At 38.3% G+C, this 21,774-nt stretch overlaps 5 protein-coding genes across 5 annotated transcripts; 3 read left to right on the top strand and 2 right to left on the bottom strand.

Annotated features, from left to right (window-relative positions):
- Window positions 1-818: 818 nt before the first annotated feature.
- On the bottom strand, window positions 819-2,036 carry K444DRAFT_603197 (short-chain dehydrogenase/reductase SDR). The gene is made up of 2 exons (XM_024878763.1): window positions 1,372-2,036; window positions 819-1,318 (listed from the first exon to the last, which is right to left on the bottom strand). Exons 1-2 carry the CDS (start codon window positions 1,839-1,841, stop codon window positions 1,018-1,020), a joined length of 771 nt encoding a protein of 256 aa, XP_024726997.1. The 5' UTR covers window positions 1,842-2,036; the 3' UTR covers window positions 819-1,017.
- Window positions 2,037-2,612: 576 nt separating this feature from the next.
- Window positions 2,613-3,451, top strand: K444DRAFT_258974 (uncharacterized protein). The gene has a single exon (XM_024871385.1). It carries the CDS (start codon window positions 2,705-2,707, stop codon window positions 3,239-3,241), a length of 537 nt encoding a protein of 178 aa, XP_024726996.1. The 5' UTR covers window positions 2,613-2,704; the 3' UTR covers window positions 3,242-3,451.
- Window positions 3,452-9,914: 6,463 nt separating this feature from the next.
- K444DRAFT_648146 (cytochrome P450) lies at window positions 9,915-12,179 on the top strand (the record flags this gene model as incomplete). The annotated part of the gene is made up of 6 exons (XM_024885430.1): window positions 9,915-10,076; window positions 10,113-10,137; window positions 10,191-10,328; window positions 10,379-10,835; window positions 10,902-11,315; window positions 11,951-12,179. The coding sequence occupies 6 exons, from the start codon at window positions 9,915-9,917 to the stop codon at window positions 12,177-12,179; spliced, it is 1,425 nt and encodes a 474-aa protein (XP_024726995.1).
- Window positions 12,180-12,292: 113 nt separating this feature from the next.
- Window positions 12,293-15,428, bottom strand: K444DRAFT_709513 (2-succinylbenzoate-CoA ligase; the record flags this gene model as incomplete). Its single annotated transcript, XM_024888201.1, has 5 exons — window positions 12,293-12,683; window positions 12,764-12,896; window positions 12,956-13,524; window positions 13,653-15,266; window positions 15,333-15,428. 5 exons carry the CDS (start codon window positions 15,426-15,428, stop codon window positions 12,360-12,362), a joined length of 2,736 nt encoding a protein of 911 aa, XP_024726994.1. The 3' UTR covers window positions 12,293-12,359.
- A 4,447-nt stretch (window positions 15,429-19,875) lies between these two features.
- On the top strand, window positions 19,876-21,387 carry K444DRAFT_648144 (6-phosphogluconate dehydrogenase-like protein; the record flags this gene model as incomplete). The annotated part of the gene is made up of 5 exons (XM_024885429.1): window positions 19,876-19,898; window positions 20,351-20,667; window positions 20,789-20,834; window positions 20,901-21,135; window positions 21,187-21,387. 5 exons carry the CDS (start codon window positions 19,876-19,878, stop codon window positions 21,385-21,387), a joined length of 822 nt encoding a protein of 273 aa, XP_024726993.1.
- Window positions 21,388-21,774: the final 387 nt, after the last annotated feature.

Raw genomic sequence — 21,774 nt, 5'->3', positions numbered from 1 at the left:
TCACCTTGAATGCCCAAACTCTGCACATCAATCAAAAACCTTGAGGTCGTAGGTTGGAGAGATCTCGAAGAATTCTCCATTTCATGTCTCTCGGTAGCCATAGCAAATGCTGCACTTGCGATCTCAAGTTTTAAATTTGGTAATGGACAGCCTTGAATTTGATCCTTGGTGTATCATGGGAAAATCATGAATGATTGGTCTTGGGACGAGGCAGAAGTCGTGCTGAACCGCGTGGACAAAGTCTCAGCCTCAGCTTCCTTTAATTCGCCAGAAGCAACAGAGGATGAGGTTCGCCTTACCCTGCTTCTGAATATCCTGGTTCTCATTTGGGCATGTTCGCTCGGTTTGTCACACTTGAAGCGATACTGATCCTCGCTAGCTTCTGGCATTTGAAGTAGCGGTCTTGTCCTTTAAACAAGATAATTAGAGCCGGAATGGGCTTTGGAACAAGGTGACACTCCAGGAATAACGAATAGGGAAGATGAAATGATGGAAAGCGGCTGGTTTCATAAATCAAGGTTTAAAATTAAAGTTGTCAGTGGTTTACGGCTTTCCGGGTCTGGCACGTAATTCAAAATAGGGGTTGCCTCGCTTAGCATTGCCCCTAATTGTCAAAGACCGTCTTGACCTTACCAAAGTCCAGTCCACCCTTAGACTTGGATCATGGCACAGCAGTCAATAACCCATCTGAAGAACCCAAGGGGGGGTGATCTATAAGGGTAAGAGTGAACGTGTAAGCTATCAATGTGTTATCAAAAGAAAGTAGTCTGGCTGCATACCGAATGGCAGCAGGGCCGCGAGGGGCCAGTTGAAGATGCCGTCAATCTCCCGATGTTGCATTAAAAGAACGTGCCACGCATAGAACTCTACAGTAATGAAGACTTGCAGCAGGTACCAACAACAATTCGATGCGGTGATGTAGAATACTCACGAGCAAAAATCGATGAGAATAACAGAGTTCACGACAGCTTGCTGTTAGCTGGAAACCTGCAACCAAGGGCTCATTTCTCCCCAATTTCATTCTGGAAAGGACACCCCTGAGATTTCACCACATATTCTCAAGAACTCCGCCTGGGTCTTCTCATCATTCGCCGCCTTATGCAGACTCTTTTGATGCTGCGCAACAAAGTAGTTCCCACTCCCCGTCTCTTCCCTCTCATGGGTAGCCACCCAAGTCGGTAACTCAGTCGCCTTCTTCATCGATCCGGAGGCATAAGCCCCACCCATCTTCGTGCTGACCCAGCCTGGCGAAACGGCGTTGCTTGCAACTTCAGGCCAGTGTCTCGCTACTGCGAATGAAAGCAGTACATCGAAGAGTCTGAAGGGAAATGTCAATTAAGAGAATGTGACCGAGAGGGAAGGGAAGCTTACTTCGAATCGCTATAAGCCTGAAGCCCATTCCACCGCCTCCCACTCGTCCACGTAACATCCTTTAAACTCGCATCACCACCACTATGCAGCCCGGAACTCAAATAAACCAACTTCTTCGGTCGCTCCATCAAACAGGTCAAAATATAAGGAGCTAAAGCATTGACAGCAAAAACGTGCGCAATCCCATCCCCCGTCACCTTCTTGCTTTCGCCATACCCAATCCCCGCATTATGAATCACTGTATCGAAGACCCCGGTCTTGTTCGCGTCATGAGCTAGCTTCTTGGTTTGCGAGATGCTGGATAAGTCGGCGATGAGGACGCCTTCGGCGCCGTGGACTGAAGCCATAGCCTCTTTGGCGCGCGCAGAGTTGCGGGCGTGAAGGGTGACCTGGTGCCCTTGGGCGATGAGGCTACGGGCTACGGTTTGGCCAATGCCATCTGAGGAGCCGGTGATGAATATGCGAGCCATTGCGAGGTGATTCGTGTTGGCTGGGGCGTGGTCAGTTGAAGTGAGGCGAAGTGTGAAGCTTGAAGTTGATGGTAAAGAATGGAGGAGATGGGGTATATGTAATTAACGAAGGCTGCTGAGAGAAAGATGAGATAATGAGAAGATATGGAAAGTGATTGAAATGTATGGTGGCAAACTCGATGAGCACTGTTCGGAGTTAAGGGGGTTAAATCCGACTACGTTTGTGCTGCAGAACAGGAAATAATTATTCATCTCCAATGATACTTCCGAGCTGCAGGATTGCCATTCCGAAGTATTGGAAGCTTGCTCCGCAGAAGATGGCAGCGGAGGCAACAGCGCGAACTTCCGGTTGTTGAGTTTGATGTTCGGGGCTATCATCTACTTCCGTGATCATGCAGGAAAAGGGCGTAGACGTTCTCATACTCCAGAGCCTTGGGTAGTTGGAATGAAGTTGTTGGACCACTTCAGAAGGAACGATGTACTTTTCGATTCAGCGCAGGGACACGCATGTGTCGCGCCTTTCCCCCAGCCACCACTCCACCTCAAAGATGTCTCGACGATCACGATGTCCCATTCCATGACCGCAAATATTTTTCTCCATCCACATAGCCCTATTTCGGCATATCTTATGGGCGTCGACGCTGAAGACATTGATCAAGTGTTGAAATCGCATCTTTAGACCCCTGACCATTAATCATCTGGGACGACCCCGGTACAATCACCTACATGGCATTGCCCAACGTTGTCACATCTCCTGTTGGTACAATAAAAGAGTCTCATATCTGGAACCTCGCACTAACGTCTGGCAGTCACGCCTGCACGAAAGTGTGCTCCGAGATAGCCAGCGAGACGGGCCTCAGCTCATGGACACCCCCCCGTACGACTTCTTGCTCCAAAGCGACCCTGTTCTACGAGGCCATCCGGCACAATGGAGCTGGGACACACTTTGGGTCATCGGGATAGCTGTCGTTCGGTATGTAAAGGTCGGCGGGGTGGTGGTGCGGAACTCCCGTGGTCCTGTTGTCGAGATACTTGTTGGGAAGCGTGGATACGCTACCATCGAATCTGGCGACGACGTGTTCCGTGGTCCCGGAGATGGTTACAATCCAGAAGGCTACTGGGCCATTCCCACGGCCTTTGTTGAGCCGACAGACGCGAACGCTATTGGTACATTGGCAAGGGTGCTGTGGATGGACCTAAGGTTTCAGGTGAAGGAAATTGTTGGATGCTGCAGTGATATCACTGAGGTTTCGGCCGTCGATGGCAAGAGGTTCCGGAAGATTACATACATTTTGACGACCGACGAGGTTGGAGAGGTTACGCCACCGAGGTGGTCGGAATACGAGGGCCTAGAATGGATGCAGCTTGACCATTTCGATGGTAGGCGCGTGTTAGGTTGACAAGTGACGGGAAAGAGGCTGTCGGGAAAGCTATCGGATTCGCTGATGTACAAACTAGAACCGGGCCAATGAGGGGCTGAATACATCATCTGCTTCAAGGGGGGGCATGATAGCAAGAAAACGATCGTAAGAGTGATCAGGAGGAGATGCGGACACAACAAATAATCAAACAATAAAAACTAACTTCTTGTTCCGATGTGACGATGCCCCAGGCTTTACGATGAATGGGAGCACCGGACCTCGATGTTCGGCTTGGGAAAATGTAAAACGACCCCCCTCCGAGTGTCGATTGGGGGCCAGACTAACCTAAAGTAGAAGCGCTCGGATAGGAACACCAAAACTCTGGCTTTTTCTTTAATTTAATTCGACTTTATAAGGAATTAATATAATTTAATACTTGTTTTATTTCTTATTGCGATAATTAAGCGCTATTTAAATATAAACTTTTTAAAAAGTTTGGATTAGTAATAACCGATATCCAAGGTCAACGCACAACCAGAGTCAATGCACGATCATTTTACACCAAAACTCCCGATTTTTGAACTTTAATAAATAAGGAACTAATAACCTAATTGACTTTAAAATTTCTATACTACTAGTATACTATTTTTCAAAGATAATTATGATATAAAAAATCAATATTTATATATAAGGCTTCTTTTATATTAAAGCTAAAAACTGAAAATTAGTAATATATAATATTTACAAAATAATAAATATAATTAATCTTATATTAATAATATATTATAAAAAATAGTTCTAATTAAAAGTTAAAGTAAAATATTAATATAATAATATAATTTATTTAAAGTTTTAAGAGTTTTCTTAAAATATTATTATTAATAAAAAAAATAGTATTATTTATTAAAAAATTTAATAAAAACTTTTAAATATATTATACTTTTAAATTATATAAAAAGAAATATTTACTTTAATAGATAAATAAATTATAAAATATATTTTATTTAAAAATAGTTAAATTAAATATATATAAAAGCATTTTTAATTATTTTTTCTTATAATATTATAATATTATATAAAATAAAGAATATATTAAATATAAATTAATATATAATAATATTTAAAAGCAAAAGATTATTATTTATATTATTAAATTATATAAGTATTTAATATAAGAATTATAACTATTTTAAGTAAGTTTTATATAAGAAAGCTTTTATTATATAATTTTTCTATTATTTCCTAATCTAAGCTTCTTTTAAGAATTTTTAATATTTTATTTAAAAATTAAATTTAAAAGTAATATATAATAATATATGCTTTTTATATTATATATTTATATTTCTATATATAATAAAGTACTCTTATTAATATTAACGTTAAAAGACTTATATAAATATAATTATTAAATATTAAATAAAATTTATTAATATTTTAATAAAAGCTAAATTTAAGGTTATTAAAAATTAAGAATCAATTAAAAAAAGTTATATATTAAGTCTTTGGCTTCTTTTCTTTATAGAGCTTAAAGAAGTTTATTATTCTAATTAGTAATTATTTAATAATTAAGTATTTAATATCGAGTACTCGGCTAAACTTGAGCGTGTATTAATCTTGGGCGTGTATTTACCTTGGATCTCGGTTAGATCTTTAAATTAAAGAAATTAAAAATTTCGTATTATATAACCTAAAGGCAAGCCTAAAAAAGCCTAGAAGTTTAGCGAATAAGTCCCTAAAACCAGATATAAGAGCCCTATAAACCTATATTTTATAGGGCCTTATAAGGCTTAAAAACTAGAACTTAATTAATTAGTATATAAACTTCTTTAAATTAAATTTTCATTTTAAGAACTCTTTTTATTATAAGTTAAGAAGCACGTTATTATAATACTAGGGTTATAATATACTAGCTTATACTTATATTCTCGTATAAATACGAATACTAGAGAGTTTAACTTAGCTTACTTAATAGCTTCTTTTATTTAGCTAGATTCAGAGGCTCTCTTTAGAGCTTCTTTTAATCAGGCAACCATTCATGCAAATCACTGTTCCTTGCTCTCTGCGTATATATTAAAAAATATAACTTAAGATTTTTGAAGAGCTTAGATAGCCAATTACAAGTTTATTGATACCCCTCCCCCAATCGACACCCCTAATCGACACCCGGGGGGGGGAGGTCGTTTTACATTTTCCCTTCGGCTTCGCCTAAATTATTTGCACTCGCTTAACGTCTAAGATTGTGCTGAAGTCGCCAAAATGCAAGTTCTCGCCCCCTGTGCTTTTATGGCCTCTGCCGCTGTAATTTCGGTTTGAGCCGGAGGTGCGCCTGTTGTGTGTTAGCTGAAATACACTCTGCTCCTCTCGTCATTGGTTCTTGACCGACCTGAAACGCTCATGAAGAGACGCCAATACGTGAAATGCCTAGAATTCCGGCTCCTCCGGTCCATATCCTCAATTTATACCACCGAGCTTCTGGCCCACTGCATCTGATCGAGGGAATTACAAAATCGTTGACGGGGTTACATTTTTGCAAAGTCCTTCCTACAACCCCCTGATCAACGGGTCTCTCGGGTTCTAGGAGCTTCTTCCAGTTCCGCAACATGTGTATCGTACTGTTCTTTCTGCGCCCCCATCTCAAATCCCGGGTGATCCAATGTCTCCTAAATTCCTTCTTGCTGTTAAAAAGCAATGTTTTCCGGCGGGACTGTGTATGGTTGTAGCCTTCGTCTGAATAGAAACCAGGCGCCCAGAAGGGCAACAAGCCCAACAACTCCAAGAACAACCGCAAACCCAATGCCTGCCGAGTATCCCCGAATATGGCCCTAGTGTTCTTGTTGGACTCGTGGGCAAAGTATTCGACGTGGATGAGGTGGAACTTGAAGGTTATCGTTGTACCCGCCGGGTTAGGGAATATATATCCAATAATATGCACAGCCCAGGCAGTGTACGGTGGTAGGAAAGCAGAGCTTGTCGTTGTCTACGGGGCCTGATTCGGTGGTCCGGACTTGGGCTGAAGGTAGGTGATTACCTCAGCTCGAATTACGGTATTGCATTGACTGGGCAAGCCATGAGCATCTAATTGTGGAAAGGAGTAGGCACTGATCGCAGTTCGTTAGCTTTTCTCGGGAACAAGCATATGGAAGGTGCTGAGAACGAACGATGGACATACCCTATGGTTTTTGTTTCGGTGTTAGCAGCGATACTGAGTGCGGTGGTATAGGCCTTCGGTCAGTTCATAGTGTGCCCGCTCAGTTCAGTTTTGACAGTCGTCAGTATGCTCGAGTCCTGGCTCCACCACAGCGACACGTCTGGAGGCATGCCTACGGGTCCTCCACTGTAACCGAGGCTTACTTTGAATTGTAGGCAAATAATTTGGAAGCGCCTCTAGATGGTGGATTAGTGTTGTTTTCCGGGAAGAGGGGAGAGCATGCCGTTGGAGCTGGATAGGCCGTAGTCAGGGGAATGAAGGAAGTCGCTTTCCCCGAACCCGTGATGGGGCAAATGTTGACATTTCAAAAATCTGGAGAGTCGATCAAATGACGTCGAAGAGGTCTTTTGGTGAAATATGTAGATTGCGAGGGGATACTCGTTGAAGAGAGGTTCGAGGGCAAGCACATCACACGTCATTTTACCCCTACACGCGAAACCCCATCGCCGCATACTTAACAGAAGGCTTTATCGGGCGGTGGCTTTTCTGACACAGGCGGACTCAGGAATTCTTTTCATCCAATTTGCCGAAGTTCGGGTATCCATTGGAAAGATTGAAAGAAATCTGTGAGCTTAGGTAAGATCTGCTCAGAAGACAAAGGGGAACGAGAGCGGGCGAGAAAGAGAGTTCGACTGTGGCTGAAACCCTCTAGAGCGAACTCTGGGCGCTCGATGATAGGAGCACTCACAGCTGATCGTCCTCGGAATAGGCTGCACAGAGGAACAGCCGCGCAATTTGAGGCCGGCAGGAAGCTGCGAGCCACACTCGACAGAAATGGCGACTTAGCAAGGCTTCAATACAGACATCCGAGGAGACCGAGGAGGGAACTATCCCTCAGCTCAAATGCGAGACACCTCCACCAGCCATGACACAATCTGAGGATGCAACGGTGAAAATTCGACAAGATGTTGTTCGTGGAAGTTGCGACAAGGTTACGAGGAATCTAGAGGAAGTCTCAGACGACATTTCTTCACTTTCGCTTCTAATCTGGTTAGTTAGCATCGTCACTCTGCTCAGGCGCTACTCACCCTCCCCACCACCCTCTACTCAGGTTGCTCAGTCGCGTTCCTGCTCTCGCTTCTAGTAACCAATTGTACCCGCCATATAAAGTTATTAATTCTACACGACCATGTTTAGGAGGACTACCAGGCTCATGGCCTGGTATTTAAGGGGATCACTAACGTACGGGCCAAACTCATACGCGGCCCTAAGTGACAGCGAGCGGGTACAGGTTAGCACAAACATTCAAGAGGCCCCTAATAAACGCCACGCTAGAAGATGCTAGAAGTCCAGTAGCAATACTGGAGTACTATAAAGGTAAATGCTCCCCTTAATCCTTTATAACATAGGGGAAAGAAAATAATATTAACTTATATATTAAAGGCAAAGCCACTCTTATGGGTCTATCTAAACCAAAGCTTTCCAGATAACTATATGCCTTTTATAGCTTCTTTTTCTGCTGTACTATTTAAAGCCTGTACATTTCACAGTGCGTACGAGAAAGCCGTAATTTTCTTCATACCTTGCTAAATACCGATGTATTAGGAATGTGCCAAAGGGTGGCTCTATTATGTTTATATTATAATCGAGGTATTTCCTCTCTACTTAGGTACAAGTTCGCTCTCGAGTTCTCTGCGATTATTAGCGGTAGCTCCGAGGAAATTTGGGGGAACGAAAATCGAAAAGTTTATCCTAGCAAGCCAATTGCAACAGGCTCAAGTGCGGAGATATTCAAAAAGGAACTAGCCATCGTGCTAATTCTGGGAGTTCTAGGGTTTATTTCTACTAATACCAGGACCTCAATGGGCCAGGGGTACGGCGTTACGCGCCTTTGGCACGCGACGGCGTGCGGAGCGTATACGTATACCTTGAGTGTGCGTATACTGAGCGTGTGCGTATATTGAGGATATACTTTTTTAAGCGATTATAAGGAGCAAGAGAGGGACGTGCTTCTTACCCGCCTTTAGTATGCGTACCGGGGGCTAAAGAATAGCCGAAAAGAAAGCCTTACTTTACCATAAAAATTATAAAAATTAGCTTGCTAAGTACGGGAGAGGGGGGCTAGAAGGGAATCAAACTCCCAAATGCATAAGCACCCGTTCTAGGGTCTACCCAGAGAGGGTGCTTATGCATTCTAATCAGAGTTGGCCTCCTGTCATTTCCCCTTTGGGCGTATACCCATGTTTTAGGAATGCTACGCGAGCAAAACAGGGATGTTGCAGGGGTTGACAGGGGCACACTGTTTTTCTTTCCAAAATAGTTGCAATAACATGTACTAGAGCACAGCGGGGATGTGGTAGGACTTTTGGAAGCTACCTTGTATAGGAAATGTCAGGGACACGTAATTTATTCTTGGGTTGTAGCTTCACGACTCTTATTCCACCTAATTCTCGACTTGTTTATTATTTGCTCACGTGTCTAAGGTATTTTTGTTGTGCGGCATTGCACGTTCCATAGGAACGCGATGGATTGGTCAAAATAGGTATCACGTAGATCAGAGCTCCCCCTCGCCAGAACTTGTCCGGCCGTTTGAACGCCTGCTTCGTAGCCGCGACCATCTTAGGGGGGTTTCCGGAGTCGGAATAAATTGAGATGAGACAGGGGCATCGTGGTACCAACTAGGAAGGCGAGGCTGAGCTGTTGGCTCAACATCACTTCTCGATCAGCACTTCCCAACAGCAACATCACCACTTCCCTCAGACACAACAACGCTCAAACTTCTACATCTCGTTCACTCAAGCTTTTGTCTTTCTTTATATGGTCAATCATGTCTTATCCTAGGAAAATATCCTTCATCGAAGTGAATATTAAGCATCCGTGGCTATAAACCTCACCAGTCAGCCATTTCATGAATCATTCATCGCGGATGAAGTCTCTGTTCGTGGACTCACTTCTACACCGAGACTTGTTCTACCCAGCGGAAAAGTTGCTGCAATAGTTTCTATATGCTTCGGGAGATTTACAGATCATGCTGAAAAAAGGGTCGAAAATGGAGTCAAACGTCAGGGAAAGAGAGCAGCTCAAATTTCTTCAGCCAAGAACCGGAAGAATCCAATCAGGTAGGATTTTCAATAGAGATCGTGGATTTCTCGCTTGGATATGGTTGTTTTCTTTCAAAAACAGCTAGTCAATAGTTTGATGTGCGGAATGATTTTGTTTTGATCAGCTGCTAATATCACTGCCCACGACTTCATCGATGAAGGAGAAGACACCGAAGTGGTCCTTTCAAGGTGGTCCGACTTCGCTCCCACGTCATCATATCTTAGTCGCTAATCATACAGTACAAAATCCCTGATACAGCACATATCGCGCATCTGCCAGTGCAGCAAGGGTTTGGTTAAACCCTAGTCCGTGCAAGACATCTGTTTGGCCGCGGTTACCTGCTTACGCCGGGTTGGTTATCTCCACATATATTGGATGTATCTCCGCCACAAGAACTCTTGGACCCTCCGCAAATCCGCTCTTCAGATTAGAGACAGTGTCTCGCATTGCAGATTGGAGATCATGGCCCAATTGATCGTCGTAAATTCGACGTCAGTCCTTGCTGCGCTCGTAGTCGTCTACGGTGCAGCTCTTGCATTCTATCGCCTCAACCTACACCCTCTGGCAGAATTTCCAGGCCCCACTCTCAGCATCATTTCTTACTGGTATGAATTTTACTTTGAGGTTTTGAAAGCGCCTCAGGGATAATTCATTTTCGAGATCGAGCGACTTCATGATATTTCCGGTAAGCTGGGTTTCCTGTTTTCGAATGCTGATGGCTAATCTCCACACACACAGGACCTATCATCCGCATTAATCCAGACGAATTGCATATCAAAGATGCTGATTTCTTTAATATCCTTTACTCTAGCAGCGGTGGCGAGCAACGCAATAAATACGCCCGCCATCAGAATGCGAATGAGTCGCCTGGATCCGGTAACATCAAATCCCGACTGCGGCCAAGTATAAATTCTGACTCGTCATAGTTGCTTCCACCGGACCAGCCGATCTTCATCGGCTTAAACAGTCAGCTCTGAATCCGTTCTTTTCAAAAGCTTCAATTACACGCCTCGAACCACTCATCCAAGAGAAAGTTGAGCTACTATGCAATGGTCTAAGGAACCTTATGGAGAGGAAAGAGATTGTCTATGTTGGCGCCGCATACTACTCTTTGTCCTTAGATGTGATTTCTGATTACTCTTTTGGCACATCTTGGCACTGCCTTGATACGCCTGGTTTCGCGACCGAATGGGAGAAGACAATCATATCGGTACTCGAGTCAACTCCTCTCAGTAAACAGCTGCCTTGGATAAATTTGCTTATACAACGACTTCCAGCAGCCTGGAGGAAACGGCTCACTCCCGACATTGGAGTCCTCATTGCAACGAAACAGAAAATTGGAAAGCAAATTTCTCACATCAAGAATTCTCTTGCCCTTGTTGAGTCGACACCAGCGGAAGAAAGAATAGCGGGGTCTAAAGATACAATGTTCCACGCCATTTTAACCAGTTCTCTTCCACCACTCGAAAAGGAACTTCGCCGTGTTATTGATGAAGCATTCGTTCTCCTCATATCCGGAACTGATACCACGGTTCATGCTCTAGCGATCGCCACATACCACCTACTCGCCAATCCCTCCATACTCTTCACATTGAAGGAAGAGCTAAAAGTAGCGATCCCCGACCCTTCATCTCCACCATCTTGGCGGGAGCTTGAACAACTCCCCTACTTGCGCGCCGTTATCAGCGAGACTCTTCGCATAGGAGCAGTGGCAACTATCCGCATCGCAACACAGGCACCGAGTACTCCAACCAATTACAAAGACTGGATAATTCCAGCCGGGACTCCGGTTGCTATGAATACGCGCTCCATTCTTCACGATCGTCAAATATTTCCCGAACCAGAGAAGTTTCAGCCAGAGCGGTAGATACGTGCTGCTGCCTAAGGGTCAGGCTCGGCAAAAATACCTGAGGCATCGATACCGGTATCGATAGTATTAGGTATTTTCAGGTATCGTAAGAATCGATACGTATTAATACCTTATTAATTCTTACCCCTAAAAAATTATCTCTTTATTTTGTTATTTTATTTATATAAGAATATATTCATATATAATTCCTTTCATTTCTAGTCTTTCTATTAAAATTTTTATTTACTATTATTAATAAAATTTAATAATATCTTAAATTTAAAATACCTCTCGTATTCGGAGAATTAAGCCCCGTATTCGTATTTCTTATCAAGGCACTAAATATATAAGCGAGCCTTACGAAAATCTCAAAAGCTCATTTTTATTTAAAATAGCCGTATTGAGATTAGTTTTAGCCTAAAGTATAAGATAAGTAGCTAGATAGAAAGCCTAAATTAAGGAGAATATTTGCGCTACCAAAAGTTTTCTTATAAGAGAAGTAGTTCGAAAGTTAATTGTAATTGAAGGGGAAAATTAGGTTCAGGGAATCGATACTACTATCGATACTATCAATACCTTACGATTCTGGCATTAATACGTATTGATACCGGAAATTTAGGTATTTTTGCCGAGCCTGCGAAGGGTGGAGACTGGATAAGTATTTGGTAGCATTTTCAAAGGGTTCAAGAGCTTGTCTGGGATTGAATTTGGCATATGCAGAGATGTATTTGGCGCTGGCGAATGTGATGAGGAGGTTTGAGATGGTGCTTGATGATGTAGTTAGGGAAAGGGATGTTGATATTGTGAGGGATTGTATCATTGGGCTCCCTTCCAAGGGGAGTAAGGGTGTAACGGTTAGGATTCTAAGGGAGAATTGACGTAGTTTAAAGACGAGTGGCAAGTGTTCACTGAGCGGCCGAGCACATTGTTCATTTCGGTCCTCCGAAGCATTTATTTAATGATGGTTTTGCAGAGTGATTACCACTGTATGCGCTAACAAAGCCTGTTCCAGGCGCAAACTGTACCCGCAATTGTTTCCCCCATTCATCATCTGCTCTTCAAACACCTCGGTTTGCCAGTGCCGCCTTTAACTTCTTCTGAAACGAATATACATGCGTCGGACTTATCATAGTATAATGTGCACCATCAACCTCATGCAGCCTCGGCTTCGTCTTCGAAAAATCCGCCCACTTCGCGAGGTGATTTGTCTTCCAGTCCTCAATATCCTTTGCGACGGCGGCTAGAGGAGTAGCACAGAATATGTCGATGCTTTCGACCATGCCACTGGGCTCGTAGTCCGTTGCAGAGCTTTGCAGAGAGTATGCGAGGTCCGCCCAGTTGGTGAGCTTGTCTTTGTCGAGGCCCAGCTCCTCCATGCGGTCCTTGGAGACACTAGGGTCAGCTCGCGCTCTGGGGGAATACCCAGTATGGGGTAAATTGTGAAGGGCCTTCGAGATCATACCTTTGGAGCAACGCTCACGACATGATTGAGCACTTCCTCGCGAGGGAGCAGGTTCAATTTAGGATGTATCATGTGTGCATATTCCTCAGAGAAGAAGTCGAGGAAGTAGGAGAGATGAAGCAGGCAGTTCGTCCTGTGAGGAAGCTGTTAGCCCCGGTAAACCATTTTGGATGCGCATTCTCCCTCACATACCAGTCTAGCTGGCGCATACGGAACTTGATATGAGGTGGAAGATTGAACGCGCCGAGGAACTTGACCTCATCGCCATAACTATTGAGGAGCTTGGTGACCTCAAAAGCAATCATGGAGCCGTACGAATACCCTGCTATGGCATAAGGTCCTTGCGGCTGTATGCTTTTGATCTTCGTATGATAAGTTATCACTGCATCTTCGATATTGAGAAAATACTTCTCTCCCTGCTCGAAACCTCTGGCTCGCATTGCATAGACTGGCCGGTCATTCATGTGTGGGGCCAATGACAAGAAAACGAGTACTTCTCCTAGGCCTGGATGAATGAGCCAGAGAGGAGTTTTGCTTCCTTCACTCTGCAGCACAACCATTGGGTTGTATTCTCGCGGCTTCTGAAGAGTCTCGAGCGCTGTCGACAGGCTTCGAATTGTCGGGTTGGTCATGACGATGATTATTGGTACGTTTTCAATCTTCAGTTCAACTTGAAGTCGTTTCTTGACTTTAATAATATCAATAGAATTGACACCCATAGTAAATATATTGGTATTGACGCCAAGATCGTGCTGCGGGACCTGGTAAGACCATGAGTTAGCAATAATCTGTCCGGAAATGAGTTTGCTTCCTCCATGTTCATGCCATGCTTCAACTCCAGGTGGCAGTTATTCTAGGTCAAATATCAGTTTGCTTGAAGGAGATTCACCTCGAATATCTCTTGAAAGACCCCCAAAACTAGCTGTTCTGTATGGTTTGCTGGACCCTCATATTTGGCTCTACGATGCTGCACCATGACTTCTTCGTTGACCGTCTGGAAGGTTTGGAAATCTCCCTTCTCGAAAGAAGAGCGGATTTTGGGTCGAGATAGTTTCCCAAGCGTCGTCTTCTGTAGCTTCGTTGCGTTGAGTGGAATAACATAAGGTCGAACACCAGTCTGCAGCATTGCTGCTTTTGCAATGGCGTCGTTAGCTTCAACACGCTTCTCCACATCTTCTGGATTATAGGTGGGAAGGTAGATGACACATATATTCTCCGTCTGCGAGCCTTTGCGGCGGTAGGGAAAGACGACTGTGTAGCTAGGTACTGCACCGGGTATATCTTCTAGAACCATTTCGAGCTCTTGTGGGAGGTAGTTTATACCATTGATAATGACCGTATCTTTGGCTCTTCCAGTAAGATTCAATTGACCCAGAGAGTCAATGAACCCTCGATCTCCAGTTATGAACCAGTCGCCATTAAAAGAAGCCTGGGTAGCCTCAGGGTTGTTCAAATACTCTCGGAAAATGATAGGGCCGCTAACTTCCAAATTTCCCACAGCATTGTAACCGATCTCTTTCCCATTTTCATCTGTAATGCGCATCTTCATACCTGTGATTGCTGCGCCGACAGTTGCAAACTCGTTCTTACACTCAATATCACGTCGAGGACAATCCTTGCTGAAAACAGAACCGGCACATGTTTCCGTCATACCAAAACCGGGGCTTAGAACATTGTTTGGAGCACCCCGCTGGTGGAGAATCTCTGTCAATGCCACGCATGTCTCTACAACGTTTGCCTCGCCTCCAGTGGTGATGGTTTTGAGGCAAGACAAGTCCAAAGCAACGTTCAATGCTCCCGGCACCTCAGCTGCACGTCGGAGGGCGGCAAGGAAAAAGTTTGGAGCGAATGAGTATGCTACACGATGTTTGTAGATAAGGTCGAGGAACAGAAGCGGGCTGAGAACGAGGTCTGCTGCCTGGATGTGGACTTGTTCGGCTCCCACGTAGATTGCATACATGTGGGTTTCCGTCAATCCAGCTACGTGATCCACGCCGATCCAGTTCAAGAAAGGCCCACTCCCTGCAATATTATGGGCCTCTTCCTTGCCAGCAATCGATGTGAGAATATTTGCATGCGTCAATGAAACAGCTTTTGCGTTGCCAGTACTTCCAGAAGTAAGCATCAATACGGCAAGTTCATCTCCGGTCTTCAAGATCCCTGGTGAGGCAGTTACATTCTTGTGTCCGTTCGTGGAGCCATTTAGTTCTCCACGTTCAGTGTGCTGGAGACCACCATTCACAAGCTTGTCGATCGTACGGACCCTTAGAACATCCTGGCCGGAGAACTCGGGAAGCAGTTCTTCGCTAGTAAGGCATATGGGGTCGTTCATAATCGAGTTAAGGTGTAATATATGTTTTCGTCTCTGTTCCATGTTGTTGGTGAAAGGAGTAGAAAATGCAGGGACATGTCCTGCATAAATGACAGCCCAAAACCATTCGAGGTTGTCGATGTGGTTATTGAAATGGAGAAGAATGATATCTTGAGCACGAAGCCCTAACCCCTGGATGAATTTTGCATTTTCCTTCGCAAGTGCCAATAGACTTGGGTAAGTCACATATTTTCCTACCACTTCCAACCTTCCTGGGAGATAGAAATGGAGGCCATGCTCGGGGTATATTTTGGCGGCCTTTTCTAAAAGCTGGAGGAGATTGTTAACTTCCATGATGCTGTGAAGCTGGTGGAGGTTCCTCAGAAATGTTGATGGAAATGAATGATCTTTACTCTGTATTTTGAAATTATACTCGCAGCAGATCTCGAAATCGAATATTGCTAATACTATCGAAATTTAATTTAACTATTCGTTTTTGCTCCCTGCTCTATGCTTCGTTATCTTTCCTATTGTTGTCGTTCACCTCTCAACTACTCCCTTACCATTCGTTATCCCCTACGCCGGTCCGTTCGGACCTTCCACTCGTAGATACGCATACGTACGGCTCTCTGCTGGCCAGCCGAACGTAGTAGATACGTTGCTTTACTCCGTAAAAGAACGTAAGGCAAAGACTACGGCAATTGGGCAAACCAATCATTTGATAGGTCTCGGGTACTCAAGGTGCCCTCTGCTACAGAAAACAAGAACGCGGGCCGAACCAATCCACACAGGTACCCCAGACTTCTATCACGTACCACGGTACCATATTAGCCGGCCCGGGAGACTCCAAATGATTGCGCCGCACGCAGTGAGACGTCGTTATCTAAATCTTTGAATGATATGGTACCACATGATTGAGTGACTTCGATCGATTTACCACACAATATCCTTCTCACTGTACAGTATATCAAATAATTTAATTAATTATAATTATTGGCCGGTAATCAAATTAAATTAAGTCAGAATCGTAGTAATCAAATTATAATTAATTATTTAGTCATGTGGTATTGCACGTAATTGCGGAGATAGCAAAAGCGTTATGGCGTAAAATTAAGGGTTGAGCTAGCCTAGTTTGGACGCCATCTTACCGCAATAGGCTTAGCTGCAGCTATGCCCGATTGGTAAGCAAGCCCAAAGGCGCTAGAACCCCTCGACTTTTCAGTAATTTCTTGCTACCTTATAAATAATAGAATTATAAATAATAGAATTATAAATAATAGAATTATAAATAATAGAATTATAAATAATAGAATTATAAATAATAGAATTATAATAATAGAATTATAAATAATAGAATTATAAATAATAGAATTTTATATGAATTATAAATAGAATTATAAATAATAGAATATAAAAATAGAATTATAAATAATAGAATTATAAATAATGATTATAAATAATAGATTATAAATAATAGAATTATAAATAATAGAATTATAAATAATAGAATTATAAATAATAGAATTATAAATAATAGAATTATAAATAATAGAATTATAAATAAGTAATCTTAAAAATTAATAATTTAAAATTAGAGAAATATTTCTAATTTAATACTTATTAAAGAATCTTCTAGTTTTTGGATATTTTATATATAAATAATTAATTCTTCTCGATTTTATAGTAATTTCTTTTATTTTAAAATTATATATTAAATTAATTACTTATTTTATTTAAAAGATTTCTATTATAAAATAACTTAAAATTATAATTCTTATTTAGAAATATTATTTATTAAGCTTAATATCTTTTAAAATAAAGAGAATTTTGAGCTATATTTACTAAAATAATAATCTCTTTTATTTTTTCTCGTAAATTATTTGAAAACCCTTAATTTTCTTAAAAAGAACTCAAAGAACCTAATTAATTATTAAATAATTACTATTAAATACTTATATTAAAAGTTCTGGAATTTATAGCTCTTTTAGTTCCTAAATCCGGCTTAAGAAAGAAGTTATATATAAATATAATTAATTTATATAAATAAGTTCTAGTATATATATATTAGATATTTATATATATTTAGTAAAATAGGAGTTTTTAACTAATTATACTATTTATATTTATTTATCTTTTATATTTCTTATTTTATATCTTTTAATAATTTATTTAAAAGTTATAAATGAGTTATATTAATTAGAATTAAAATAATTGAAGCTAATATAATATTAGTAAAGAATTAATATTATTATAAATAAATTAAAATTAAATTTTAATTTTAAATTTTTTTTTTAAAAAACTTACTTTATTTTAAATTCTATTATAAATAATTTAACTAAATTAAATTAAATATTTATTATAAGTTCCTTTAATAAAGCCTTTAGTAATATTAAAAAAGCCTTTATTATAATTTATTTTAAGAGATTTTTTAATAAGCTTTTAAAAGCTTTTTAATTATTTAAATTAATAAGTTATTAAAAATCTATTTTATATATTATTAAATTAATTTCTTAATAATAAAATATGGCCTTTATATTCTTAAATTCTTATAAATAAACTTATTTTAAGATTTAATAAAAATAGTAATCTTATAAAAGAAAGATTATTAGAAAATATTTTATTTACTATTACTCGAAATAATACTAGTTTAAATAATATTTTATTATAAGCTTTTATAAAGTATTAAATTTCAAGAAATTATTTCTTATATAACCTATATATTAAAATTAATAATTTAAGATATTTTAAAGGCTTTTATTAAAAATAATTATAATATTTTTTATTTTATGAATTTATATAAATAAGAAATAAATAAAGATTTTTAATTAAATATTAATTAAAACTAATTATTTATAAATTAAAAAATAAAATAATTTTTAATTTATTATATATTAAAAGATTTTATATATATAAAGCTATTAGAATAGTTATTAAAAAATTAAAAATTAAAGTTTTTAAAAATAAAAGTTTAATATTAATTAATATTAAAATTGCTTATTATGGGAGGGAAACTATAATAAGACAAAAACCCATATAAAGTATACCAGAGCGCAAAACGTGACTTAATAGCAAAATAACAAATCAAAAGCATAAATAGTAAAGCATAAATAGTATATAGTATGCAAAAGCTTAATTAATTAAATATATATAAAGGATTATTCTCTAAGTCTACAGAAAAACCAGCTTTCTTATGTGATTTCTGCAAGTTACATATAAAAGGCCGCGGCCTTTGCCATGTGACCTAAACCTCAAAACCGCCAAAATAATATGATTTTTGACAGGTATGGCCTGCCGTACCACATTATTCAAATAATATTTTAAATATAATTTCAATATTTATTATAGCTATTATTAAATTATAAGTCAAGAATTACCTTATTATATATTATATATAAAATATATAATAAATTCGAAAATTTTAAAACTAATTTTAAAACAAGTTTTTTTTAAATCTTTTTATATTAATAATATACTAATTTAAAATAAAATAGAACCTTTAAAAATACTATTAATAAGAAAGTAATTAAATTGCGAAAATATTATTTTAAATAGGTTTTTTAGATAATAAAAATAAAGCTTTATATTTAGCTTTTATTTTTAATTCTTAAATTAAAGAAATAAAACTAGCTATAATTAGCTTAAATTCTAATATAATATATAATATATATAATAAACTTAAAACGAGTTATAATATACTAGTATATATCTTTATTTAAATTTTTAATTAATTAATTACTAATTTTCTTATAAATATAAACGAGATTATTTTATAATTAATTCTTAAAAATCTAATTCTAATATATTTATAAATAATTTAAATAAGAATAAACTTAATATTTATATAAATAATTTAGATAAAAATAAACTTAGTATTTATTTAAATAATTAAAAGAATAAAATAAAAAACGAATTAATAATATATTTAAAGAAAAAAAGAATAAATAAAAAAATTTATAAAATTTATATACTTTATTTTAAATTCTATTAAGAACTATTATTTCTTTTATTATAATTTTTTTATATATAAATACTAATTTAGTTCTAGATTTAATTACTTAATTATTAAAAAGCTAATTAAATTAAGTTTTTTATATTATTTCTTATAGTAAAAAAGTATTTGAAAATACTTGCTTTATTTATTACTAGTAAGTATTTCTTCTTATAAGGGGCTTTTATTAATACTAAACTATATAATTAATTTAATAAAAGTATTTTTAAGAAAATTATATACCTTAAAATCTAGAGGGTTTTTATAAATAAGAAAAAAGAAATAAAAAAGAATTTCGAGCTAAAGAATTAGTTTTTCTTTCTTAAAAAGCTTAGTTTTATAATATTATATATATTTTAATAATCTAGTTAATATTTTATTTAATAGCCTTATATTTATTTAAAGAAAATAAAAAGAATTTATTATTTATACAACTTTTATAAAATAATTAGAAATATTTAATTATATATAATAAATTACCTTAATTATTTTTTTAATATACTATTTTTATATTAGCTTTATAATAGAAACAAATATTTATATTTCGGGTTTAATTTTACTAAATATAATATAACTTATAATAGAACCTTAACTAGCTTTCTTAAAAATAAGTACTATAAGTAATATATATTTTTTCTTTATTTTTACTAATTCTAATATATACTAAATTCGAGTTTAGGCTAGTATATTAAATAATTTAATTAATTATAATTATTATCTTATAATTAAATTAAATTAAATTAGAATTATAGTAATTAAATTAGAATTAATTATTTAATTATATAGTATTATATGAGATTATAAAAGTAATACATGTATTATAATATAAAAATAAAGTTTATTCTAGCCTAATTTAAATATTACCTTATTATTATAGGCTTAATAGTTAATATATTACTTTTATTTGCTTTGCTTATTATTATAAATTAATATTATAATAAGAGTTTAGGCTCTTTTAGTTATATAATATAGTTATATAACATTTAAAGTAAATAGTTCGCATATATTTATTATCTTGCTCTCCGTTTCTCTTTTTAGGAAATTAATTCTCCTTTATTTCTTTATACTTTAATTATATATTATTTAAAGAAAAATAAGAAAACTTATTATTTATATAACTTTTATATAATAAATAGAAATAATTAAATATATTTAATTATAATTAGTCTAATAATTAAGTTCTCGTTTAGAAGTCGATAATCAAATTATAATTAATTAGAAGTTTAATTTAATTGAATGTAATTAATTACCTTAATTAATTTTTTGACACACTGGTTTAGGCTATAAGCGAGAATTTAGTCCGGAATGGCAAGCTTGTGAAACCTATCATTTTATGGAATCGCACCGCTAGTCTTGCCAATACGCACAGTTCTCAAATCGGCCACTCTGTTGTTGCCGAGGCGATCAGTGATGCTGTGTCCAAGTCGGATATGGTGTGGTCTTGCTTTGCTGATGAGCCAGCGGTAATGGGGATTTTCGATACAATTCTCCAGGGCGATATCAAAGGGAAGCTGTTCGTAGAATGTTCTACCAACAGCCCAGAATCTACCAATGAACTGGCTCAAAGAGTTATTGAAGCCGGGGGAGAGTTTGTCGCTATGCCCGGTAATACAAATTCTCTCTATATATAACCTGAGGTTAGGGGTTGCTAACGATCCATGCGGATATTCAGTCTTCGGAGAACCTGGGATGGCAAAGCGTGCCACGGTAACCTGAATCCCCGCAGGAGCTGCGGAATCTGTACAAAGAGTAGTGCCTTACCTAGTAGGAGTGTAAGTTCACCAAATCGCATCATCTGCATCGACTCTAGAAAGTCTATATACTGACGAAGTTTTCAGCATCGGCAGATCAGTTGTTGACTTGAGCGACCAACCACCAGGAACGGCATCCCATGCAAAATTGGTGGGAACAGTAATGGTCATTCAAATGATTGAGAGTGTCTCAGAAGCCCACGTGCTTGCTGGGAAGACCGAGCTACCGGCAGAAAGTCTCCACAAGGTTATCAATTCTGTCTTCGGCGGCTCCTTCAGCGTCTACTCCGATAGTATGACGTCGGGGAGTTATTACCGAGAAGTAGGGTACACATTTGTTTTGGTCTAATGAGGAAATTGCTGACTTGTATAGCCTGTGATAATTATTAGAACTGCAACAACAGTCACGGATCATGTTATGTCGATTGCTAAACAATCTGGGACGAAACTGGGCGCCTTCGAGGTGGCATCTAGGCACATGGAGATGGTAGAGAATTATGCAGGAGCTAAAGGAGATATTGCTGGCATTTATGGAGATGTTCGGGTTGAGAGTGGATTGAAGTTTGAGAATTAATGTATAAACAGTTAATACCGTCCAGGCTAAGCCTCATGATGAACACGAAATGCGCGGTTTATTAGCGAAGGTGTCCCGGACAGTGTGTCAAATGATTAGGTTTGATTTGATTAGACCCCCCTACTCAAATCAAATCAAGTTAAAATCAAGCTAATGAAATCATACTTAATTATAATCAAAGATAATCAAAGATAATTAATTAGATTTATCACGTGACTACGCACATGACTCTGGAGCTTCGGAAGCCGAGATAAGGCTAAAATAAGGTCTAGGCTAGCCGTATTCGGTATTACTAAAGGCGCTCTTTACTAAACCAGGCCTAGCGCTAATTAGTAAGCGAAGCCAAAGGTGCTAGAACCTTCTTAATTTCCAGTAATTTCTTGCTAC

The sequence above is a fragment of the Hyaloscypha bicolor genome (genome assembly GCF_002865645.1).
Source record: "Hyaloscypha bicolor E unplaced genomic scaffold K444scaffold_183, whole genome shotgun sequence".
In the NCBI taxonomy this organism is placed as follows: domain Eukaryota; kingdom Fungi; phylum Ascomycota; class Leotiomycetes; order Helotiales; family Hyaloscyphaceae; genus Hyaloscypha; species Hyaloscypha bicolor.
The sequence above is the reverse complement of the archived record's forward strand: the minus strand, read 5'-3'. Positions and strand labels throughout refer to the sequence as shown.

Coding starts and splice junctions, on each gene's coding strand:
- K444DRAFT_603197 (XM_024878763.1), bottom strand. CDS start 1,841: ATGGCTCGCATATTCATCACCGGCTCCTCAGATGGCATTGGCCAAACC. Junction 1,319..1,371: donor CAGGCTTATAGCGATTCGAA/GTAAGCTTCCCT, acceptor ATTTCCCTTCAG/ACTCTTCGATGTACTGCTTT.
- K444DRAFT_258974 (XM_024871385.1), top strand. CDS start 2,705: ATGGACACCCCCCCGTACGACTTCTTGCTCCAAAGCGACCCTGTTCTA.